Source organism: Aotus nancymaae, unplaced genomic scaffold (genome assembly GCF_030222135.1).
Source record: "Aotus nancymaae isolate 86718 unplaced genomic scaffold, 86718_ANA_hifiasm-v0.15.2.pri h1tg000057l, whole genome shotgun sequence".
Taxonomy (NCBI): Eukaryota; Metazoa; Chordata; class Mammalia; order Primates; family Aotidae; genus Aotus; species Aotus nancymaae.
The window spans coordinates 10,362,814-10,390,058 of NW_026988471.1; the positions used below are offsets into that span (position 1 = coordinate 10,362,814).

The 27,245-nt window shown below is 33.8% G+C and overlaps 1 protein-coding gene across 1 annotated transcript in view; it reads right to left on the minus strand.

The window, feature by feature from the left end:
* ROCK2 (Rho associated coiled-coil containing protein kinase 2) overlaps positions 1–27,245 on the minus strand; it is a 151,440-nt gene that overhangs the window by 18,291 nt on the left and 105,904 nt on the right. The window contains exons 6-23 of the mRNA XM_012438823.3: positions 25,075–25,219; positions 22,130–22,268; positions 19,959–20,050; positions 19,076–19,235; positions 16,277–16,337; positions 15,772–15,783; positions 14,391–14,470; positions 14,017–14,065; positions 13,376–13,511; positions 13,187–13,278; positions 12,697–12,943; positions 12,214–12,320; positions 9,510–9,669; positions 6,040–6,200; positions 5,471–5,655; positions 3,242–3,311; positions 2,514–2,617; positions 2,165–2,351 (exon numbers count right to left, since the gene is read on the minus strand). Coding sequence (XP_012294246.2) covers positions 2,165–2,351; positions 2,514–2,617; positions 3,242–3,311; positions 5,471–5,655; positions 6,040–6,200; positions 9,510–9,669; positions 12,214–12,320; positions 12,697–12,943; positions 13,187–13,278; positions 13,376–13,511; positions 14,017–14,065; positions 14,391–14,470; positions 15,772–15,783; positions 16,277–16,337; positions 19,076–19,235; positions 19,959–20,050; positions 22,130–22,268; positions 25,075–25,219 — 2,187 coding nt within the window. The remainder of the gene's footprint in view (positions 1–2,164; positions 2,352–2,513; positions 2,618–3,241; positions 3,312–5,470; positions 5,656–6,039; positions 6,201–9,509; positions 9,670–12,213; positions 12,321–12,696; positions 12,944–13,186; positions 13,279–13,375; positions 13,512–14,016; positions 14,066–14,390; positions 14,471–15,771; positions 15,784–16,276; positions 16,338–19,075; positions 19,236–19,958; positions 20,051–22,129; positions 22,269–25,074; positions 25,220–27,245) is intronic.

Genomic DNA, 27,245 nt, shown 5'->3' on the forward strand with positions numbered 1-27,245 from the left:
TAGCAGTTTTTAAAATGAGGAAAACAAATAAAAAAGGAAATTCAAAGTCCTGCATTCCAACCATGCAGAATAAGCAAATTTAAAAACTATAATATTTCTTATAGAACACCATTTGGAAAATTAAATTTTACTGAAGACGTTGACAGCCTTTGGTATTCCTTTCAAATTCTATTCCTATTTTTCTTTCCTGAAGGAAGTTATTGGGTTTGTTTTTTTTTTTTTGAGACAGAGTCTCGCTTTGTCACCCAGGCTGGAGTGCAGTGGTGCAATCTCAGCTCACTGAAACCTCTGCCTCCTGGGTTCAAGAGATTCTCATGCCTCAGCCTCCTGAGTACCTGGGATTACAGGCATGTCCCACCACACCTGGCTAATTTTTGTATTTTTAGTAAGATGGGGTTTCACTATGTTGGTCAGGCTGGTCTCAGACTCCTGGCCTCAAGTGATCGCCTGCCTAGGCCTCTTACACTACTGGGATTACTTACAGGCATGAGTAAGTTTTATTGGCCTGAAGGAAGTTTTATTATAGATTATGTGTTTCCCCTTTCGACCCATGATTTTATTTCATTACATACACATGAAACAAAACATAGTGTGCCTTTATGTGATTTTCTTTTTTTTTCTCTTTTTGGAGACAAGGTCTCAAGCTCTGTTGCCCAGGGTGGAGCACAATGGTGCAATCACCACTCATTGTTGCTTCAGCCTCCAAGGCTCAAAGGATCCTTCCACTTCAGCCCCCATGAGTAGCTAGCTGGGACTACAGGCATGAACCACCACACCTGGCTAAAATGTGTGTGTTTTCGGTAGAAACAGGGTCTTACTCTGTTGCCCAGGATGGCCTCAAACTCCTGGAGCTCAAGCAATCCTCCCACCTTGGACTCCCAAAGTGCTGCAATGACAGGCACAAGCCACCATGCCAGGCTGTGAATTTCAATCTTACTGTATTTATCTTTCTGTAATTGTTTTCACTCAACAGCATACTAAAGCATTAAATTGCTGATAAAAATAAAGACCTAACTAATTCATTTTAACTGACATAATAGTTCCATCTTCTATCACATTTAATGTATCCATTCATTCATTCATGGACATTTGAGTTTTTGCTAATGTATTTATGCTGCTATACACATAGTGAATAAGAATGGCATCTTCTAGACATTCTTCAGACACTTGAAATTGTCAGCTACTGAATTTCTGCTAATGTGATGGGTATGAAATGGTATTTCAAAGTTGTTTTACAAAGGTTTTTCTTGAACAATAGTGAGGTTAAGTATGTGCTTGTATATTTAGGTTTTCTCTTTTAGCTAAGTTTTCTTCCAAATTGTTTAATCCTTTCTTACTGAATTGCAGAAATTCTACATATACTCTAGAGACAAACACCTTGTTTAATAAACATATTACAAATATTTCCTTTCTGTCATTTATTTATGCTGTCATATGTAACTTTTAGATTCTTTTCTAATAGCTTAAAATTTTTATTTTTTATAGTTAGTCCTTAAGATAGCTAGAATTTACTTTTGTGTGTGGTGGGGATTTAATTTTTTTTCCTTTCCACATAAAAATAGTTATTCCAAAACCATTTATGAAATGTGTCCTTTCCCAGTGAACTGTATGCTGCCACTACCACCATATATACCAAGTTCCGGTATATGCAGAAATCTCTCTGGCTTCCCTTTTCATTTCCACTGAACAGGATTGAATATCCCTGTTCTAATACCACACTTTCTAATTACTGCAGCATTTCAATAGGTCTGGCTAACTGATAGGGTAAATCTATCTACTTGATATTTGACTTCTCTCTGAAATTTTTATTGCAATTTTTTCAACCTGAATAGAACTGTTTTCATGGTAGTTTCAAGATTCTTCTGAACTAAGCTCTGTTTAAAAAGAAAAAAAATGACTTAAATTGTTTTCTACCTTTGTTATTTTCCCTTTCACTTTGGTTCTTTAACTTTGAATTCATCAACAGGTGAAGTGACTGGAAGTAGTTTTTTAGTAAGCTCCTCTGCCAAACAACACTGAGAAGCTGATGGTTAACTAGATTAAAAATCTTGTAGTCAGCATATATAATTTTTCATTTAGATCTATGACACTTAGTATGTCTAAAGAAGATTTAAGATATAGCAATTTGATTATAATCCAAAAAAGCACCAAGAATTTTACTTACAGATGCAATTGTAGCATCTTTTTCAGTAAGTTCCTGTTTGTGTCTAGCCATCATCTCTTTGATCTCCAGCTCTTTCATGATCTTCTCTTTTTCCAAATCAGAATATTGTTCTTCAGCAATTGAACGAGCCAGTTGCTCAGAATCTGCTTTGGTCAAGGTGATCTCCAGTTGGGCAGCCAAGGAGTCCCTACATTTTAGCAGTATGTTATTTTAATGGTTCAGTTTTCACTATGAAGTAAAAGTTTTTCTCTAATTCACTTCATCAATAATTTTTTATTTGGTGACTACCAGGCATTGTTCTAGGAGCAAAGTATACAGCTATGAACAAAGAGACGGGTTTCATAATTACCGTTCATCCTGTAATTCCTGTTTCTTCTGCTGTAATTCTTTACCAAGTTTGGTCTTCTCTTCACATTCTTCTTTAAGCTCCCTAACTTGTGTTTTATAGAGGGTCTAAATAGCAAAATACAACAGAAATGTGTATCATCATCAGAAATATTACTTCTACATTCAGAAGCTATCCAGACAAAAAGGAGAACACATAAAAATATTTTCTTACTGTTAAGTCCATGAGCAAATGAATATTAACTTTCCTATTTTCTAGTCATCAACTGGTGATTAATGAATACAAGTTCAGCTTATAATTAAGAAGCATGATTTTCAACTGGATATCATAGTGCTATTTCTTATTTAATAGCATAGATAGGTAAAATGAATGAGGAGGCAAGGAAAAACATTAAGAATTTAGACAAAAAAATGTTGGCTCAAATCAATAAAACAGAAGTTTCTACTTCATATTTTAAAAACTGACCTCAAAAAAGCACAACTATTAAAATGATAATTTTATTTTATTTCTTGCATTATGAAAATATATTCTTCCTCAAAAAACAATGCTGTTAATCAGCTTCATCAAGTATGGTATGTGCTTGGAACTATTATTCTAGCAATGATAATACATTTCTCTCAAACTACCTACATTCTTTTACCCAGTTGATCTTTTTATATGAGTTGTATGGTATAAATAGAACATCCCATCCAAAACTCTGCTATTTGCAAATGAAACATGTCTGAACTTACTGAGAAATACTGTTCTGCTTCGAGCTGATCCTGGAGCTCCTTCATTTGCCCATCTGCATCCTGACGTTCTCTGTAAGGACATTGAATCAAAAGTTTAAATAACTTATACACATTTTAAACCAGCAACTCTCAAAGTATGGTCTAGGGGAACCCCTGGGAGTCTCTGAGGTTCTTTCACAGAACCCATGAGGTCAAATCATTTTCATAATAGTGAGTACCATGGCTTTTTATTACTCTCATTCCTTTGTTACGTACATGTGTACTTTTCCTGAGGCTACATGACTTATAAATGTGTCATCACTCTGATGGTTAATATGTGTTTGTTTGTTCTGTGTTTTAAAGTTTTCTCAGTTTTAATTTCTAACACAATACATATCATTAGCTACAACAAATGTAAATGAAAACTCATTTGGAACCCTTGATAATTTTTAAGAGTATAAAGGGGTTCTGAGACCAGTGTTATACTAAATCAACACTGAATCACAGATTCACATACAGACACTGTGATCAGTCCTTCATGCCAACCAAGTGGAAGAATCCAAAGAGCACCTAAAATCTGGTCATGTTAGCAGAGAGTGAAGAATGCTTGGGAGGGGCTTCTGAAGAGGTAAGAAGTGCTGGCTTTAGATCTAAACATGGATGGTGGCTGCACAGATTTGTATACTTTGTAAAAATTCACTCAGCTCCACACTTAATATTTGTGTACTTTTTCTGTATTATGTTAATCTTCAATAAAGGAATAAAATAATAAATATAATAAATAAAAAGCAAGCCCAACAACCCATTTAAGAAGCTGGGTTGAAATGGTACATTACATTTTGGCATTGTTTTAAAAACATAAAAGTTACAGTTATCCCAAACCCAAACCAAGGAGGAATAAAGCAAGTTGGAGAACAATACAATTTGTATGATACAATTTAAAAACAAGCAAAAAACAAAATAAAATGTACAGAAAACTCAACCTCACATATATTTGTGAAATGAGAGAGAAAAATGAAGCTAATGAAAAGAAAAGAAAAAAACAACACAAAGATGTCTGACTACTGTTCCAATTTTAAAAGTTTAAATCTCATTAAGTTTAAGGTCTAGGCTTACCCTGGCAATATATAGATCAGCAAAAAGAACAAAGTGTACTTGAATATTTTGAGCATCCTTTCTTAGATAGTATCATTCTTACTGACCTGTCACAGGTATGCATAAAACAGACAATTACAATGAGGATAAATTAGTAGTAGTTGTAACAGTAATGGATCTAGCAGTAATTGTCCCTTCCACTTATCATATGAGGGATGCTTTAAATAGACCATTGTTATCCTTTACAACACCCCTAAAAAGGAAGCTATTACTGCCCTCTTTCACAAAAGTGTGATAAAAGGCTTAGAGAAATTAAATCATTGGCCCAATGTTGGTTAGCTAATAAGTTACAGAACTGATATTCACACCTCAGTCTGTCTGGATCCAAAGCCTTTGTTCTTTCCACTCTATCACACTGTCTTTCATCAAATAACTGGGATCCAATATGACCTTTGGTCATGATTAGGAAGAAGTAATTCTCCTACTAATGGAATAAATGGGAAAACTTTAATAGCACATATACAGTATATTTTATCTTTTTTATTGTTGGGTTCTTGTTATGTGCCCAGCCAGGATGGAGTGTAGTGGCTATTCACAGGTGTGATCACAGCGCAAAGCAATCTCACTTGGCCTCAAGTGATCCTCCTGCCCCAGCCACCCAAGTAGCTGGGACTACAGATGTGTACCACTATGCCTATAATATTTTTAAAGGATTTTAACAATATGTTCTCAATTTTTTAAGTAAATCAAGTAGAGCACCAGAGTATTTCCTATGACATGACTAAAAATTTACACGGTATTTATTTAAGTCAAACATTTCTAAGTGTAAGACACTAAAGAAAGAAACAACAGGCACATGGACAATAAGTTTGAGAAACAGCCCTGAGGAAGAATCTAAAAGCACGGTGTGACGATCCCAGGTATTTTCTTCTGCCTCATCACCAATAATTCCTCTGTCATCACATCGTAATTAGGTAGCGGCAGGGAAACAAATAAAATCTTGAAGGACAACAGTGACACTCAACACATTACTTGTACAGAAAGAAAGAGAAAACATGGTCAACAATGTAAAATGCTCAAAAGAAAATACATAGGTACACCAAAATTAACTTATACATGGATTATTGGCAAATTAAAATGTCTCAATTAACTTACTTTCGAAGTTCAGCATTTTGTTTTTCCAAGTTCATTTTCATTTCCAGGAGATGGTTATTCTCTTGCTTTAACTGCTTTTCTGACATTTTTAGTGTGTTAACCTGCTGTGTTTGCATCTTGAGGTCATTTTGTGTAAGGCAGCGCTTCTGAGTTTCTTGCTCTATTTTTAATGTCAGGTTTCTAACCTAAGAAATAAATTGTGTACTTGGTACATAAGTACATTATTTCTATTTATCTCATCAATGAAGCTGGTATAAAATATGGTGATGTAACACATATGTTTTACCTGTAGGTAGCTAATTCATTTCATAGTAAAGTATTTTTTTGTAATTCTAATGTTATAAATGTATTTTTTAATAAAATATAATCTTTAAGATAAATGTAACTTTTAAAATGTTTAAATTATGATTCATTTAGTATATCATCAAAATTTAGTTAAACCAACAGGTTGTAGACTACTATAAGAAAAACTTTAAAATTATGAAACCATCATTAGACCTTCATAATCCTAAATTCTTATTTATAAATTCATTAGTTTATTATGAATCATTAGTACCCTTAATACTTACATCCTCATTTAGCACATCTTTCTGTTTAAGGAGCTCGTTTATTTTCTGCTGTGACTGTTTGAGGTCACAGTCTAATATAGAACATCTTTTCTCAGCTTCTAGCAATAGGTTCTCTACTTTCTGTTTTAAAGTTCTTTCCTCCAGGAGCTTCTTCTCCATTTCTAGTACAATAAAAATGGACATAATCATAAATTTACAAATATAAGAAGCATATCAAATATATGACAGTGCTAACAAAAATTATAATAGATGCTGCCTTATATTTGTATTGATTTTCAATTTAATATTTTAATCATAAATTTATAAATAAAAGCACATTAAATATATGACACCATACTAATAAAAACGGTAAATGATGCTGCCTTATATTTTACTAATTTTTTTTTTTTTTTGAGACAGTCTCACTCTGTTGCCCAGGCCAGAGTACAGTGGTGCCATCTCGGCTCTTTGTAACCTTCTGGATTCAAGCAATTCTCATGCCTCAGCCTCCAGACAGAACTTGGATCACAGGCGTGCACCACCACACCCAGCTAAGTTTTGTATTTTTAGTAGAGATGGGGTTTCACCATGTTGGCTAGGCTGGTCTCAAACTTCTGGCCTCAAGCAATCCACCCACCTCAGCCACCAAAAGTGCTGGAATTACAAGCATGAGCCACTAAGTCAGGCCTTAATTTTCAATTTAATATTTTCACTACTCCTCCAAATATATTTGAAATGTCAAGAATTTCATACTTGAAAATTAGGAGTTTCACAGGGCATAAAAATGTATCACACTCTGTAGTATTACATCTATTCTAATGGAAGCAAGAAAATTCTGCCTTTATTTACATTCTATAAGATGCTTACATCTTTTAAATAAAGACTTCTTTTATTTTACTGCTATTCTATGTCTCTTGGTGTTACTATTTTTACCTTAAAACAATCCAGGTAGATTCTATGATCTCCATAGCCCTTTTCATATTAACGCATTATTATGCAGGTGTTGAAAATTATGTTTTAGGGTGGTGGTAAAGGACAGGACTCTGGAACCAAACTTTCTTAGCTTAAACCCTGGGTCTAACAGTTTGGGCAAGTGATTCACCTCTCTGGATCTCTTTCCTTATCTCTAGAATAGGGATAACAGCAGCTACCTTCCTAGGGAGGTTGTGAAGGTTTCAGTTAACCCATGTTTACCACTTAAATGCTGCCTGTCAAACAGCAAGCATTTGGTAAGTGCTTATTATTTAAGAAGAATTTTTAATGATCTAAGGAAACGTTCTTAATGTCTTTTTTTCTTTTTTTTTTTTTTTAAACAAAGCAAAATAGTATAGGAAATGGAGAAAATTTACAAAATAGTATCCTAACTCATAGGATTATGAGTAATCTTTGCTTTTTTTGTTTATACTTTCCTGTATTTTCTAAATTATTTACAATAAACTTTTAATCTATTTTACTTATCAGAAGGCAAAGTTCCAAGTGATTTCAGTGTTAAATGTAAGTCATCAAAGTGAAAGGATTATCTTGATATATTTATTGATTAGTACTTCAATTCACATTCAATTAAGGCTCCTCTGCTTTTTCATAACTAATGTTCAACATCTAATTATCATCTATTATAAAGTTATAGTAGGTAAAAATTAAATCTGTGAATATTTAGTGTTTAATGAATGGCCTTCAAAAGTGAGGAAAAATGAAACACTCCTCTTGTAGTAGTAATAATAGTCAAGTATTTCTAAACACTTTAAATGTTTTACTGCACTTGATTTTCACAACAACATAACAACACTATAATTGTCCCTTTACAGGAAACAATACACAGAAAGTTTAACTAGACAAGATCACATAGCTAATAATTATTTGGTAAGCCATGTTCTTAATCCAAGGAGCCAATGACATGCAACAGAAGGACCAAAGGCTTTAGCCTCAGATTTGAATACCATCTATGATATTTAACAGTTTTGTGTACTCATGTGTAAAATATGGAAGTCATCGTGTATCTTACATTAGCGTTATAATTGAAAAAAATGTAGTTAATACTGAGTTGGTTCATTTTTATCAGTTAAGAAAACAACCACTAAACAAATGTCCTAAATAAAAAAGAAACCAATCACCTAATGTAGGCATTGAGAATAGAAGGAGGGATCACTGAGGTAATGAAAATACTTTTTTTTTTCTCTGAGATGGAGTTTTACTCTGTTACCCAGGCTGGAGTGCAGTGATACAATCATGGCTCACTGCAGCCCTGAATTGGGCTCAAGCAATGTTCCTGCATCAGTCTCCCAAGTAGCTGGGACTACAGGCACACATGACCAAACCCAGCTAATTTTTATATTTTTTGTAGAGATCGGGTCTTGTTATGTTGCCTAGGGTGGTTTCAAACTCCTGGGCTCAAGATATCCTCCCACCTTAGCCTCCCAAAGTGCTAGAGTTACAGGTGTGAGCCACCATGCCCAGCCTGATATATTCTTTATCTTGTTTTGAGGGGTAGTTTTGTGAGTATATTACAAAATGTCAAAAATGTTTATATTTTATTATTGCACGTAAATTATACCTCAATGAAAATAATTCTTGTCTTCTAGGCCACAGACAAGGAAATAAGGCCCAGTAACTTTCTCCCTTACAATTAGATTTTTCTAAATAAAGTACTCATTTCATTTCTTATCATCCTGATTTAGTGCCTTAAACTACACTGATTTTACTAAGAAAATCTATCATTTTAATTACACGCAATAATTAAAAGGCTATTTTTCTAAGTTATTTCATAAATGTTATGCTTCAATGTGAAAAGAAATTTCTGTTCAAGAGTATTAAGACTTTCACAAGAATATCTTAAAGTACTGATTTTCTTTGGAATTTCAGAGTTATTATAATTATACACAATTTGGAAAAGAAGAAATTATCCTAAGACAATTCCAGGAAAAAGACTGGTTTATGGAAAGGTTAACTTTGTTATCTATTAGTATTTTATAGCCTGACCAAATCTGGCTATTATCTTCATCATGTTAGAGATCAAAATACTCAGTGAACTGATATTCTAGTTAGACTACCTATTACTTTTAAATCCTTACCTTGCATAAACTGGCCAAGAATTTTATAATACAAAATTATTGTGTTACAGGAATTACCTGTATCAATAGTAACAGATATATGGAGTGTGAAGTTCTGGATATACCTTGTTATTACTGATACAGGTATACAGAGCAGTACAGATATTACCAGGTATATAATATTGAGAAATATTAATTTCTCTCTGATCTAAAAATCTGATCAAGTAATTCTGTGTTTGGGTCTTACTATCTTAGAAATGATTATTGTAATGATACAAAGGAAAAATAATATAATAGCTATGTAAAGCTTCCCTAATAGTTTCTTTCCCTCTAGTTCCCATATTTGACAATGAAATATAAACAAATATGTTTCAAAACCAAAGAGCTGAACACGGAATCAATTCTTAGGAAAATGCTCTGGAAAACTCTTTAAAAAATGCATACCTTTCATGGCTTCTGATTTAGCTTCTTCAATGGATTCATAGATCTTATTTTTATCTGCTAGTCGTGCCTTTGTGGCCTTATGTTCAGCTTCTTCTTGTTCTAGGCTCTGTTGTATAACTTTTAGTTGGTATGTCATATCTATTTCCATGTTGCTTTTTTCCTATTAAATATTTAAGCAGTGATTAACAAAAAAAAAGACTAGCTCACAATTTCAAAAACTTTTTAAATTTTTTTTTTTTTTGAGACAGTCTTGCTCTGTTACCCAGGCTGAAGTGCAGTGGTGTGAACACGGGTCACTGTAGCCTCAATCTCCCCAGGCTCAAGTGATCCTCCCACCTCAGCCTCTAAAGTAGCTGGAACTATAGATGTTTGCCACCACTCCTGGATAATTTATTTTATTTTTTAATGTAGAGACAAGGTCTCACTAAACACTGCCTACGCAGGTCTTGAACTCCTGGGCTCGAGTGATCCTCCCATCTCAGCCTCCCACAGTGCTGAGATTATAGGCATGAGCCACTGTGCCCAGCCTTAAATAGTTTTTTAACAGGCTTAATAAGAATGTTCAGTATTTCCTCTCTCATCTTCACTCGAACCTCTTAGGATAGTAATCTATATACTTCTTTACTTCCCACTGCACCCAACGGTCCACATCACCACTCTGCTATTCTGAGATCTGCATCAAGATGCCTTAATCTCAACGAAAAGACCAATGCTATTCTCAGTATCAAATTCTAAAGACCCCTTCCTGTCTTTATCTTACTTGAACTCACTGCCACCCTTAAAGCTATCCCTTGGCACTGCTGACCTTGTACTCACTTGGTTCTCTCCATTTAGCTTGCATCCTTCATGTTGTTCCTGATGCTTTCCCAGGTGCTCCTTAAATGATGGTGTTCTAAGCCCCAATGCATCTCCTATTTTCTACATATACCCCAAAGATTTTCTAATTCTTTGATTTCTATAGTTCGTATCATAAATGTGACAAAAATTTTTTCCAAATAAAACCTTTCATACAAAAAATGATTTCCCAAACCACATAATCCACCAACAGAGTAAATCTACTCTGTCCTTTAAAAAAAAAAAGTTAAATAAATTACTACTTTACACAATCTCTTCCCAGATAGGCTATTCCACTCACATGATTTCAGCTACTTACGTACCAATGACTCAAATATTTCTATACTACTACAGTCTACTGCATTGCAGACATTCTAATTTGGCTATCCTATAGGTACCCTCAAACTTAAGAGGACTAAAGTGGCTTTATCACTGCTTCTTCTGAATCAGCTATTTTTCCTTTATTCTTTATTAACTACAGTATCACTATATATCTTGTCACAACCTACAAGCCTGGGACTCATCTTTGACTGCTACCCATGTGCCACATCAAATCAACGAAGTGCTGCCAAATGTTCCTCTCCCAAATATTTTTGAGTCTTTCAATTTTTCCAACCTTTTAATGGCTGTACCAAGTCTCCCATTATTCCTTATCTGCATTGCTAAAACAGTCTACTGACTGGTCTCTCTGCCACTAGTCTTGACCTCTTCCAATCTATTCTCCACACAGTACACAGTGATCTATCTTTAATGTACCTCTACTAAGATTGTCCAATTTAAAGCCCTTAAGTGGGTAGCCCATTACTATATTCAAAATGTCTTAATAGAGCATTCGCTGTCTTGCATGATCTACCTCATGCCTAGCTCTGCAGCCTCACTCTGACCTGAGTTCCTCATGTCCTTATGTAAGGACCATAATGTGATCTTCAGGCCAATCTAACCTGATGTCTTTTTTTTCTTTTTTTAAGTTTCACTGAAACATAGTCACACTCATTCCTTTATGAATCACAGCAGGGCTGAACAGTTGCAAGAGACCATATAACCCATAAAAGCTAAAATACTTACTATCTTACCCTTAAAATATTAAAGTTTGCTGACCCCCAACTCTATACTCTAGAAATATTGAACAGGTTTTATGTAAATAAATGAACAATGCCTTTTTTATTTTCCATCCTCTATGTCTTTGCTCATGCTGTTCTCCCTAATTTGGAATATGCCTTTGCCCTGCACCAACCAATCCTGCTGTCAGGTTAGGGATGCATCCCATACACCCAATACATATACCCTGTCCATTCTTATCATTCTATTTGCCATACTGCATTAGAATTATCTTTGTGCTTCATGATTACTTTTAAATTTACCTATTTGACTGTGACATTATTCAAGGAAAGTACTGAATAATGTCCTGATGTTTGTACCACATAAAACGCACTGAATATTTAGCCGAGTAAATAAATAAGTGAATGAAGATAAAATGCTAACTGCAGAGACTCTAGAAATCCCTTTCTTAGAGTATTTTAAAAGAAAAACTTCTAAATGCCAAAAGTCACAGTGACTTCATATATGTCATTTTTAAGACATGTTACGAGTCAAAATTTGAGTTTTACTTGGATTCCTAGAGAGATCCTCATTATCTGCACTCCAGGATGGGTCTCCCTTCCTTCATGAGCAGCCAGCATGCTAAGGGCTGCTTGTACAGTGTTATGGTAAGCCTGGAAATACATCTGTTACCTACACAAACAAGTCCAAATAGGAATCCGTGAGCATGTGGAAATATTCCAGTTAGCGATTTCCCTTAGTTTAGAATAACTCTTCTAATCTGAAAGTCTACTGCCAGTTTTCTTATGCGAAAATTTAAAACATGTTTTACCTTTTCCAAATCAGTAAATCTCTCCTGTAGTTGTCTCTTCTCCAGTTCTACTTTTGCTAATAACATTTTGCCATTCTTTAAATCTTCTTCTAGGCCAGATATTCTACCTAAAAAGTGCACCGTTTTTAAAAACATTAAACTCACAAAGTTATATGTTAAATTAAGAATAAAAAGTTTGCAAGCCACCTTATATTTTGGAGCTGTTGTTTGTGAACAGGAGTTTTATATTTGTTGGTATTGTGCTTTATAGTTAATTCAAATGGAATCCAATCTACTACCTGAAGAGTTTAATACTTAAAATCATACTATTTGAAATTAAATCTTTTGTTCATAAAATTTTATCAATGTATTTCTAATATTCTAACTTTACGTAAGAGTAGTATATTCAGAAATGTGCTACTCCAGCACACTATCCATCATCTAGAGTTATTTCTAAAATAAGAATCATCAAAATTAGTTCAAGTGCAACCACTACTTCAATACCTTGTAAATCATTGATTATCTCTGATCCATGGGTTCGATCCCTCCTTTCAGATTCTAGAGCTGACTGAAGATTGATAAATTCCTTTTCAAGTTTTAACTTGGCAGTCTCCAGCAGGCAGTTTTTATCTTGCAGATCTCTATTGTTAGATTCCAGCTGCTGAATCTGTTTTGAACTTTCTGCCTGGGTTTTCCTTAATCGGGCTGCAGTATCAGATTCTGTTCTCAGTAAAGCATTGGTTTCATCCAGCTGTTATTCCATTCAAAACCAAACAACAACCAACAAATAAATACAGATATAATGTAATAAAAATAAGTCAATGTATTCCCCCGTCAGAAACTATTTAAAATAAACAAAAACCTAAAAATATTTTCTAAATGATTTCTAAAATTAGAGACAAAGGTCTTTTGCAACACTGTCAATTAAAACTAATGTTATCACACAGTCATAAATAAAACTCAGTATTTTTATTAAAAATTGAGATCCACCTACTTGTCTCTGGAGTTGATTCACTTTCTCAGTGGATATTTGAGAGTTTTGATTTCTTTTTTTCAAATCTTCAAGTTGATCTTTTAAGCTGTTAACTATAATAAAAAGCATTTCAGTGGCAAGCTTAACATATCACACATACACACACTTAATTTTTTTCTTGATAAGTAATTAATATTCTACACCACAGACCATCATTTTCCAAATTTCGTTTCTTGTCTGCTTCATGATCAGCTTTCCTCTGATATTCTGCATTTTTGTGCTGAAGAAGCGCTTTTTCTCTTTCTAACTGTCTTAATGCTGATTCCACACTTTTCCTTAAGGTAATCTGAAATAATGCTTCAAGTTATTATCAAAAAAAGTATGTATAAAAATAAAATCAAAACAAAAATACTTGTTATTCCAAACAGATAAAAAAGACCTATCACTGCTTTTTTGTTAAAACTGTAATAATGCTTTCTATGTTTGTAAACTAGCATACTACTCTTAAATCATAAAGACCATAAACGTTTTGTTTACTATTCAAAGTCAGTGTTCCTATAACTTTCCATTACCACTGAACTATCATTATTTAATACTATGGCCTAAAATGTTATGAATAGCATTTTTTTTCCTTGAAATATCTACACATACTAAATTAAATCGTTTGCAAAAACATAACAGAATGAAGCCTATTATAACATGATTTCCCTATAATTTAGTCCTGTCCACCAATACTACAAGTTAGGTTTCAAAGTATGTATTACTATGGTACTAAGAGAACTCCTTAGGTAAGTCAGACATCAAAGATTTTTACTAACAAAAATGTTAATGAAAGAGTGGGGCAACTTTACCTCCTCTTCTAGCTCCTTTGCTGTTTTTTCTAGGCGAGTATTAACAGACCTGAAGGATTTAAAAAAAAAAAGTAAATAACTTCTAATTTACAATAAAACGTAGTCTATAAATTTAAAAATAATTACATAATTACTTTGTAGCTCTCCTTTCTTATTTTTTTTTTTTTTGAGACCGAGTCTCACTCTGTCGCCCAGGTTGGAGTGCAGTAACACAATCTCAGCTCACTGCAACCTCCGACTCCCAAGTAGCTGCCTCAGCCTCCCAAAGTGCTGGGATTACAGGCATGAGCCACTGTGCCCAGCCACAGCTCTCCTTTTTTTTGTAAATGTTTAAACTTGAATTTTATAATGTAATATTTATCTATAAAACATACTTGCACTTCTGTTCCAGTTCCTCTTTAGCTTGTATCTCATTGCTAAGATGTTCCTCTAATGTATACAGTTTTTTCTGAATCTGTCAAAAAACAAGAAACTGTAATTATATATTTTGGTCATATTTAAAAATGAGAGGCTTAAAGAAAACAATGACAAGCTTATTTTATCTTTCCACTAAACACAATGTCCCCCATAATGGCACAGTATTTGTACCTTCTTAATGTGACTTATATTGATAAAGGGAAAAACTCCCCCACCTCTTGCTTTCTATCACAGTACACATGTATGTATGAACACATTTATGTAACTATGCATAAGAAGCTCTAACTTTGGCAGAAATGTTCTGTGATACAAAGTTTCAAAATTATTATAAAGAATATCACCTCTGATATCCTCTGCTGCTTTTCTATGGATTATTTACTTGAAAATATTGTCATTAATTGTGCTACTCAGATAAAAATAAAAGGTATACATCTGAAACAAATATTCAGAGTATTCAACTGAATATGCTCAAACTTAAACTGCTGTGGAAAGTAAGAAAACACACTCTTCTTTTATATCTTCCTACGTAGTGCTGGTCATAGTATTGTGGAGTAATCAGTAACTTTTGAATAAATGATAGCTAATTAATTACAAGCCATCTCTTCAGCAGCTTTCCCTAGTTAAGTAAGTCTTTAAACAAGCTAAAGTTGCAGAAATTATTAATCCATTTTGGAACACTATTTACTTTTTAAAGAATTTAACTTTTTGAGCTCCTGTGGTGCCTTTGGTAAAATGTCAGGCACTTTACAAATGTTGTCTTGTTAATACTAACAAAAATCCTACAAAGATGGTGGTATTGTATCTACTTGATAAACTGAAATTCAAAAAAGATAAATAACCAGGCCAAGATAGCATAGCTAATAAGTGGCAGTGCCAAAAATCAATGCAGGTATATTAGACTCCATGACAATGTTCTTTCCATTATTCCTTCTAGTGATTAGGTTTTCCAAGGTTTTAATACTGCATCTATCTTAAGCAAAACTTTATTTTCCTTTAATAAAAATGTATGTACAGGCTAATGAACTAGTCAAGTTTAATTGCTTTTGGCTATGACTGCATTACAATAATTTGAGCACACCAGCTTTCACATGCTAATCAGAAGTTCTTGCTGCCAGTTATACATATTTGATAAATAAAAACAAAATTACATAATATATATTTTATACAACAGATCTACAGAACAATAATAAAAGAGATACTTGGTAGGAAAAGGTTGGGAACTTCTCTCTTGGATAGACGTAGGACTCCAAATGCTAGGTAGGATATGACTATATTTAAACATTGCGAGAGTGATGAGTTTTTCTCAGTTTTTCAATATATTTGACAACATCAACATACCTCTTGACTTTCCTATTCAAAACAAAACAGAAAACATATTAAAATATTAAAATGCTGGTTATATTCTGTAAAATTCCTAAAACACAAAAACCATAACAAGATTATCCAACCTGCTTTAGTTTTCATGTTTGAGGAAAAAATGTCTAGCATCATCATTTACGTGTATGTGTATATACATGTATGATTTAGCTTTGCATGCATTTACAAATTATAGAAGTCAATTTTCTAAATGTTATTACAGTTGTTTGCAAACTTATTCTATCATTTTTGGCCCTCAACTAAGCTTAAAACCATGTAGAAGTCATCTTTGTGCTAGCCATCATGTCTTGCATAAGGATACTATTCACATAAAAGAATCATTGCAATGCTATGTTAAACTGTATTACACAAGGAATGCCATCTGATTTTAAAAGGAGCATCAAATTACCTTTTTTAAAATATGGGTATCACTAAAATATTTAAACATGCAAATAAAATAACTACAGCAGTAACAATTTATACATACTTCATTTTTCCTTGATTGTATTGAATCATTTTCTCGGCAAGATGGAGAGTCACTTAATAATCTACATGGAAGGGGGGAAAAATAAATCCTTTTACATTTCATTTTAATACATTTGCTGTCTTATTCCAGTTACTCTCAGACTTAAATATCAAACACAGATTTCCCTCTTTTCACTTCAACACATTACTTTAAATGAAGCAATATTTTTCCCTCATGAGATTTTTTATCATTTTCAGTAATTTAAAATGCTAGGGCTGGGCGTGATGGCTCACACCTGTAATCCCAGTACTTTGGGAGGCCAAGGCAGGCAGATCACCTGAGGTTAGGAGTTCGAGACCAGCATGACCAACGTGGTGAAACCCTATCTCTACTAAAAAAAAAAAAAATACAAAAATTAGCCGGGCGTGATGGCAGGTGCCTGTAGTCTCAGCTACTTGGGAGGCTGAGGCATGAGAATTGCTGGAACCCGGGAGATGGAGGTTGCAGTGAACCAAGATCACATCACTGCATTCCAGCCTGGGTGACAGAGTGAGACTCCATAGCAATAAATAAGCAAACAAACAAATAAATAAATGCTAAACTTTTCTTGCCTTTCCCTATGATGAGATAACTAGTCCTTTATTTTGTTTGCACCAGACTCACTAAATGAAACTATACTTCCCACCTCTTCATCTTATTATCTAATTTTTCTTTCTTTTTTTAATCTATCACCCAGGCTGGAGTACAGTGGTACAATCATAGCTCCCTGCAGCCTCAAACTCCCAGACTCCCGTAATCCTCCTGCCTCAGCATTCCAAGTAGCTAGGAGTTTGAGGCACATACCACTACACCTGGATAAGTTTTTGTGGAGAAATGATCTTGCTATGTTGCCCAGGCTGGTCTTGAACTTCTGGCCTCAAGTGATCCTCTCACCTCAGCCTCCCAAAGCGCTGGAATTACAGGCGGTTAGTAGTCATAGTTTCTGCAACTATTTCATTCTTCTACACCATCTTCTAGAAAAAGACATCTCTCCTCCTTTATAAGGATAACATGTCTTTATCTCCAGGTCTTAATATGCAAATTATCACTTCTATTTTACTATCAGTTTCTCTCAACTGGGTCCTTCCCTACTGCCTACACCATGCTTGTGCTTTTCCTGGCCCTGATATCCTCATTTTGGTCAGCATGACAATAGTTTTTAGAACATTTTCATTACTAGGGTGACCAACTCATCCTGGTTTGCCTGGATTTTTCCTGGTTTTGGAATGAAAGTCCCATGCCCCATCCTAGGAAACCCCTCAGTCCTGGGCAAACTGCAATGATTGGTTATGATGATCATTACACACTACACACATAATACTCCAAGTTTGTCAAAAATATGTTTCTCAAATATCTTTAATGCCTTATTCAACTATTTAACAGTTTTCAGTGGCTTCCCAATGCCAGGTGGTCAAAAGTCCCTTAGCAGAGCACACAATCATCTGTTGCTTATTCTTCCCCGAAACTCACTCCTCTTTTTTTTTTTTTTTTGAGACAGAGTTTCGCTCTTGTTACCCAGGCTGGAGTGCAATGGCAAGATCTCGGTTCACCGCAACCTTCGCCTCCTGGGTTCAGGCAATTCTCCTGCCTCAGCCTCCCGAGTAGCTGGGACTACAGGCACGCACCACCACGCCCAGCTAATTTTTTGTATTTTTAGTAGAGACGGGGTTTCACCATGTTGACCAGGATGGTCTCGATCTCTTGACCTCGTGATCCACCCGCCTCGGCCTCCCAAAGTGCTGGGATCTTTTTTTTTTTTTTTTAAAGACATGGTCTCACTCTGTCACCCAGGCTGGAACAGCTCATTCCAACCTTGAATTCCTGGGCTCAAGTGATCCTCTCACCTCAGCATCTGAGTATCTGGGATTATAGGCGCCAACTACCATATCTGGCCTTTTTTTTTTTTTTTTTTTGGGTGTTGGGGGGTAAAGATAGGATTTTACTTTGTTGCCCGGGTTGGTCTAGAACTCCAGGCTCAAGCTATCCTCCCCTACCTCGGCCTCCCAAAGTGCTAGGGTTACACATGTGAACACCGGTCTCAACATATTTTCTAATCTTACATCCAATACTCACTTCAGTTAACCAATGTTTACTGAATGATCCTATGTCAGATTCTCTGCTAGATAAAGAGATTACAGGCAAGAAAATTACACAGTCTCATCAAGTCTTCCAAACAGTCATCATACAGCAGCACATGCTCTATGTTTGAGTGCTACTGGACTACACTACTCTGCTCCCAATGTATGCTTACATTCCAAACATTTGCTCCCACTATTCAACACCTCACAATTGTCCCCTAATCTTCCCATATCTCAGCCCCTGAAAACCTTTTCTTGTTAGACCTGGCTAAAATGCCACCTCTTCCTGGAGGCAAGAGATAACTTCTTGTTAGGCAAGAGATACTCCCACCCAAGAGATAACTTCTATTTATCTTCTGAACCACCCCAGATTCTCTGAGCATCTTTCTTAAGGAAATTGTCACATTCTACCCTTCTTTATGACTATATAATTCTCTTATATCCTTCATGAGATGACAAGTTTCTTCAAAAACACATATTAGTTTTTACTCTATATCACCAAAAGAATGTAGAATGGTGTCTTGCAATAACTTATAATTGAATAACATATAACATTCAGAAATAATAAAGAATTTTTCTGCTGATAGTCCTTTTGGAAAAAAAAATTAATACTTTATCTTCTATAATTCATTCTCAAAATAAAATATCATCTTATAGCTAGATTCTAAAAACAGTAAAATTTAACAAATAATAAACCACATACAAATTTTCTCTATAGTAGGTAAATCCTATGAAAGGCAGCTGATTTCCAACAAAAGCTTTAGGAATTGGGAAGGTTTCTACATCTCCTTTGTCATCTTCAATGTCATCAAAATTGCTACTGTCTATGTCACTGCTGAGTTCAGGTACTACAGGAGCTGCCGCTATTAAAAGAAAAGAATTATTTCATTCGTGACCAAAATACATCATATAAACCATCCTATTTTATATTATTTATTATTTCATAACACTATATAAATTTGTAGCAGCACATTTTCCATTTTATTGATTCACATAATTAAAATTTTATAAGTAATTTATTGCTATATTAGATCAGTTTTAAATATAGATTAATCAATTAAATGAGGAAAGCAGCATATTAGTTATTAAAAACTGCAAGAAACAATAATTTACACAGAATGTAGAGACCTCAATTTTCTACATTCTTTAAACAGAAATATTTCTTACCCTTAAAATGAATCAATGACATATATACATAGCAAAAATAAATTACTATGCTAACCTCAGTATTTAACAGAGTATTGGCTCCATAAATAATTAACTGTTGATTCGTCAATTCAAACACATTTAAAGGATTATATAGCCTTGATTCTGAAAATTATTCAGATCTACAAAGCTAACTTGGCAAATTAAGAAATGTGTAATGTTTATTATAAAAGTGTTAAGAAATATTGCGAATAGTTTGCTAAGATATTGAGGAATATTTAGTTATAAATATTGTCACAGAACAAATTTGAATTGAATTTCTCAATTTAAAAATGAGTTAGCATTAAGTGTTTTCAAACATGCTTGTTATTTCAAAAAAGGAATCAACTTATGAGTTTTAAAATGTGATGGAATGAAAATATCTGGGTTTATTGACTTACTTTCTCTTATGTTATCCCAATGCCACTGATCATTCTTAAAGAAAGGATGCTGTCTGATTTCTTCTACCCCATTTCTCCCAAGTCGTACCTCCCTAAATGATGCAGTTGAAGATTGCATTATTTAAAAATTATAAAATAAAAAGATTAACTCTATGTCAACAGTTTAACCAAAATAAGGATCACAAGTAAATTTGAGATATTTTTATTAAAAGATTCAGCTTAAATGTTTCTCAAAAATAAACAGTCCCAAGTTACCGCATATGATCTCTTTAGATAGATTTTAAAAACTGTAATGCATAATAAATGTCATAGGAAGTAAAATGTTTCTGTCTACAGTTTGCAAAAAAAATTCACCTGCATGTGCCACAACTGAATGACAATAACTTCAGGATGTAAACAGACATAGTCTAACTTATGGCAGAGAAGAGTTATTCAAAACTTCTCTAATAGAAATATTGTTTAAAAAATCTCTCCATTTCCTAAAAAGAATTCACATGTTATGTTTGGAGCTATTCATATTTATTTTGATATATTATCTCTCTACATGTATATTAAAGTTATTCTGCATATACGGAAAATGTCACAAAGAATTTCATTCTTTGACCCTATGAGTCTTCAATGAAGAGTGTATGGAAATAGAGAGCATTTGTGTTATACATGGCCCTGGAGCTATGTTTAACATAAATAGGAAAACCTGTAGACCTTAAAGGGAACTGCTCCTAGCCATTATTTATGGCATTAACTTATTTTCAAAATATGTTTTCCATCTACAATCATTCCTTAGACTGCACACCCCCATCCAATAACTACTAAATCAAATCTTTCATAACACTCCTTTCATTAACATAAAACAGGTGTACCCTATGGTACAATTTATCATCCAGCACAAATTATGACCATCCCTACCAATCCTGCTCAGTTCCCACATCAAACATTATATAGGCTTTGTTCTTCTTCCACTCTATCCTCTAGAAAGAGGCATCTCTCCTCCTTTTCAAAGATAACATCTCCTGATCTCCAGGTCTTAATATATAAATCATCATTTCCATTTTACTTTGAGTTTATCAGCACTGACTGCTTATCAACCATGTAACTGACAGGTATTAAAGTTTCATTCTACAAATGATTAATAGATAAAAATAATGATCCTCTTTGATGAAAAAAAGGAAAAATGTTTTATAACATTCAGTTTGATGAGGGGAAAACAATTTTATTAATGGAAATACATTTTGATATAATTTCTCTGGGGATCAACTTTGTAACATCACCCAATTTTAAAATGCGTATCCCAGAATTCCATCTTTTAAGATTTAATCTATAAAAAGTATGCAAAGATGAATGTGTGAGGATAGTCACTGCAGTAATGCTTGTAACAAGTTAACAAACAATGAGGAATCTTGGCATAATCAAGCCAGAAGTGCCCTTCATTATGTATTTTGAGCCCACTGTTTTATGGATGAGTAAAATTATTTCCCAAAAAAGTAAAAATAATTTCCCCAAGATCACAGAGCTGATGTGTAAGTTTGGACAAGGGTGTGAGCAGTCTCTTGTATATGTTGGTCCTTTGACAGGATGACTACTATCACAAATATAAAATGGGACATTAGAAAAAAATTGAATGGAGTAACCAAGGAAGAGAAATAAAATAGTTTTCTAGCTTCTCTTTTTGAGGCAGGTTTTCATACCTTTGTTCACCTATTTTGTTTTTAAAAGTATAGAATTTCCAGATAGCCTTGCTCATATTCAAATGCAAATTTAAAAAAGTTAGGAAGGAAGCACTCCCAAGTCTAACACAAATAGTTTTTAAGATTATAACCTATTGAATATTTATTTACACAAAATTCTCTCAAAAGTTATATAAGAGTAATATGGATTAACCAGCTTGGAGGATAAAATGTGAACAATATAAAAGTTTTATTTCTTTCAAATCCATTATTTTACCAAGTTCTATTTTTTTCCGTTTTAGACATGAGGGGTAAGGTTAGCGTTAGATTACAAATGAGTTGTACACATGTGGTTTAACATTAGAAAAAGGCTAACCCAGAATTAGATGCTACTTGGATAATGAGAGGCAAACTGATTTCATATGTAAATAAGCTAGGTATGCTTTTATTTCTACAAATTTAAACTTATAAAAGGGCTTCGCTACAAAGAAACTCAATGTACATTACCTATCTGTTAAGAAGGCACAGATGAGATTCTTTGCATGTTTAGAAATTTCTGCATCTTCAGGGAAACACAGTGAATTCTTATGATCCATAATTTTGCTATATGTTCCTACAAGTGAATCTGCGTAAAATGGAGTATCCCCTAAAATTTCAAGAAAGAAGATACTGAGTGTAACAGAGAATGCAAATGAAACACTTTTCATCTAATATTTAAATATGTTAAGTTCAAATTTGTCACATGCATGGAAGAACAAATATTCTATGGGCACAGAGTCCTGGTCAAAACAACAGACATACTGTTATATTCTTAAAACAAAGAATACATTTAAATTGTAACACCTACCAATGATCTCTCATCCCTTAAAAGCAAAATAAAATCAATGATAACTCCAAAATTTGATGAGTTTTTTTTTTTAACATAAGAAAGGAAATGTTTTACTGAATAGTTCAAGAGAAAGATTTTCTATGTGGGGTCAGACCAGAGTCCTTTAATGCCTGAGCTGGATCAGCATTTTGAAATCACTCTCTAGAGCTACATTATACAACACAGTTGCCACTAGCTATAGGTGGCAATTTAAAGTTAAAATGAATTAAATAAAATAAAAAACACAATTCCCTAGTTATATTAGCCACATTTTAAGTGCTCAATGTAACCAGTGGTTACCGCACTAGACAGCACAGATATAAATACTTCCCATCATGATAGGATGGACAGGGCTGCTCCAAGAGTTAAACCAGCACTATTATTTTACATAAGAGGAAGTCAGGCCCAGAGAGACAGACTGTGACTAACTTAAAATGACATATAGGCAGAGTTAAAAGAGGGCACGAATGGTCTCCTCATGCAGTGTTCTTAATGACTGTGATAGATGCACTGAAGCAAGTATAAAGATGGCAAATGTTGAAGGCACCATATTGGCCAGTACTCAGCAAAATCCACAAGTGTTATAGGCCCTGCCACACCTACACTACAGGTAACTTTAATGAAAACCTGACTTTTCCAAATCAGCCAATCCAAAACTTCAAAAACTATCTCCAGGTTGTTATTTTTTGTTTGTGTTCAAAGAAAGGCAGAGGGGAGCTTTGAATTCAAGATTTTATTTTTTATTTTTTTAATTTATTTTTTAATTTTCTTTATTTTTTTTTAATTTTTTTTTTAATTACTACTTTTTTGACACAGCATCTCATATGCTGCCCAGGCTGGCCTTGAACATCTGAGCTCAAGTGATCCTCCTGCCTCAGCCTCCTTGAGGAGCTGAGCTAGCACCACCCAGCCTGGCAGTCATGAGAATTTAAATGGCCTCTTCATCAAATGAGCCAAATTACTTCTTCTAAAGTGCCTTATTTTGTAAATCCCTAGTAAGAGTGTCTAGGCAAAAAAAGAGAATATATTCTATTTTCAAAAGATTACAAGACATAACCTAGAACGTCATCAGATCAGGCCAGAGGTGGGAGAATAGACAGCTACATGGGACCATATGATGTGTACAAAGAGATTCACTTTGAAAGGTCCAAAATAAAGTTAGGTCATACTTTGACATGAAACAAAACATAACAAGATCAATGCTATACATACACAAGATGGTTACCAAGAGAAGGCAATTTACGTCACAAAAAAGTTCCACAGTAGTTATTATTTAAATTTGCAATTTACCAAAAATTTCTGATTTTCTAGTAATAACCATAATCTATTATCATACAGGTTTTACACTACCATTTCTTTTAGGGTCATCTTTTAGAAAATATATTCTCTAATTCCAAAAAGTGTATTTTTAACTCTAATTAATTTCATATTATGTTTTTAGCCTTGACATACTTGCCTTGGAAAGTGGATTTAGCTACATTTTCAACCCTCATCCCCATGCCAAGTAATTCAGTCACTGGCTTCCTTAGCCATAAGGTATTAATATTTTTATGATCCTAGTACTTAGAAATGGGAAACTTTAGGAATGAAATCTATGATGTAAAGAAAGTTTTGAAAAACTTCAGCCTTTCAAATTTTGATTTGGTTAAAAAAAAAAAGAAATAATTAAATTTGCCTCTGAGTTTTCTAAAACTGAAATGTTATTATAAAATGTGTTTATCTTGATAATCAAATGGTAAACACTATATTTATAATTTATTACACAAGAATTACAAACAAAATATATATGCAAGTAGTAAATAGAAGGAATACAGTTTACAAAATCAATTATATAATTGCATAAACTAAAGAGATTTTTATTTCTCTACTACTATAGGGACAAATATTAAGTCTTATATTTAAATATTATAACAAATATGATTAATCAAGAAAACCTTAGAGGGCTAGGTATGGTGGCTCATGCCTAAAATCCCAGCACTTTGGGAGGCTGAGGTGGGAGGATCACTTGAAGTCAGGGGTTTGAGACCAGCCTGGGCAACATGATGAGACCACTCTCTACAAAAGATAAAAAAAAATCAGCCAGGTTTGGTGGCATGTGTCTGTAATCCTAGCTACTCAGGAGGCAAAGTGGGATGATTACTTGAGCCTAGGAGAGGTCAAGGCTGCAGTGAGCTGTGTTCATGCTACTGCACTCCAGCCCAGGCAACAGAGCAAGACCCTGCCTTAAAAAAAAAAAAAGAAAGAAGGAAAATCTTAGAATGAAGGCCCACTGAAGTGGTAAACTTGCTTCTTGTTCTAATATTTTCTTAATTCAAAAATGTCTACGGAGAACTATTTCCTGGTGATATGTTTTTAATTCTTTTTATATTCTACTTACTCTATGTAATCGCCATGCCAGTATCAGGCTTGGTACTAATTTTCCAATTAACAGTCTCCTGTATCAGATATTACTAATTCCAAGTTTCCAGAAATCCAATTCTTCCCTATGACACAGGCAATTAATTTCCTTACATTCTCAAATTCTTGACTGAACTAAAGTATTATAAGAAGAATTTTGAAAAAAGAAGTTAAAATATTTACTTACCCACTAGCATCTCAAAAAGGAAAACACCTACAGACCACCAATCACATTCTCGCCCATAGTAACCATCACCCCCTTGTGATTTCAGAACCTCAGGTGATATATAATCAGGTGTTCCAACTGCTGTATCACAATGTACCATGCCTGTCTGCATAAATAGGAAAGATAAAGAAAAACAGATCAGTGTAAAAACACACACTTAAAATTCAATGAATCTATTTATTACTAGGTATACAGTGATTACATATTGCTACCAACAGAACTTCACTGCTAACATGACTTTGGGATACAAAGAATAAATACATTGGAAAATGCATTAAAATGCCTAAATTATGGGAGATCAGAAATAAACTGTCAACCCTAAAATATAGGAGGTTTCCTCAACGAAAGAAGAAAAAGGTTGTAAAATGGAGATTCCATGCAAATCAACAATTTTTGTTTTTCTTATTTCTTACACTATAAAGTAGTTATAAGATTAGTATAAAATGTGGTCTTAAAGACTCTGACTTGGGAAAAAGAATCATTAGAGAAAAGGATGCTTTCATATTTCCAGAATAAACCGAAACAATTAAGATAACAAAGGGCCCCAGTTTGGAGGGTGAATAAAGAATTGGATCTTACATTACCAAGAAGAAAAATAAAGAAATAGATCAAATTTTTAAATTTAAAAGATCTTTTAAGTTTGAAAGCTATACATTTAGAAATATGCAGCTGTTATATCAATATATTTGGCAAGATGATTTTTTAAAACCACTTATCTGTGTTTAGTTTCAGTAGATAACGAAATAATCCCTCTCTGATGTCTTTTTGAGAAGCACAATAACCATTATAGGGGTGTGTGTGTCTGCATGCTGCAGAATTAAATGACTAGAGAAGCATAGTGCTAAATGGTATTTCTTCACCTCTAGCTCTGTTCAACTTGCAATGATTTGAGAGATTAATTTAAGTACCCTTTATTTCCTTAACCTGCCCAGTAAAGAATGTGTTGCCCACATTCCTCATAAGGAAGCTATACAAACTACCAAATACTAAGTATTATGGCTACTTTGAGAAAAGGAGGTTGAACCTATTTTGTAAACCTAATTTATGTAACTTTATAGCACTTTTTATTTAAGTGCTATAAAATATGTTATCATGGGGAGTTAATTTCAAAAATTTTTTCATTCATTCTCAAATTGGCAGAACTCAATGGTTTTATTTTCCCACATATACAGCAAATAGAGAATTAAAGCTATTTAAGTTTGAACAGAAATTTAAAAAATAAATTTTATGGACGTAATTGAGCAACCTATGGGAGTAATACTTTGTGTGGATTATTACAAAGGACAAATGATGAACAAGACAGTGCCTGACTTCAAAAGGCAGAGTATACGATTAATTTTTATCATGGACTGTCCTGTAGTTTAGACTTCTGTTGGGGGAAAAACTAATAGACACTTATTAGGTTAAAGAAAATTTCCTTATTTCACATACATCCATAGAAATTAGACTTGTAAAAAATTATATGAGACTTAGCTACTAAAATCACCCTAGTGGAGACAAATACACACGCAAACACATGCAACCAAAGGAAAAATTATTTAGCATTCAAAAGTTCAGAGGAAGGAGAAGAAAGGGCAAGATAAGAAAGAACTGGCCTAAAGTTAGGCTGTGAAGAACAGATAAATTAGGGCTTAAAGGAGAGAGGGCAGTATGACAATCTAGATAGGAAAAAAAGAGCATAAATAAAGAAACAGGAAGAACCTGGTATAAACATGTTCAAGAAAATGCAGTGAAATCCAAATCAACTAAATGTAAAGTTCCACACAATGAAGGTTGGAAGAGTAGGCTGCCCATCAGTGTGAATAACCACTTGCAGAATAAATCTTAGGTAGGACTAAAGATTTTTATTGGTTATAAACTATTATACTCTATATAGTAATTACTAATAGTAATAGTATTTACTATACAATAGTAGTTACTAATAGTAAACTACATTCACATACTAATCATTACTCCCTTCTTTCCAGCCTTTGCCCACCCAACAGTGGGCATTATCCGTAAATATACTCAGATGATGAGATGCAAGGTTTTTACTGTTCATGAAAGAAACTATAAAAAAGAAAGAAAGGAGACTAGAATAAACCCAGTGGTGCTGGACTTGAATCAGAGTTATCAGTATGAACTCCTAATTT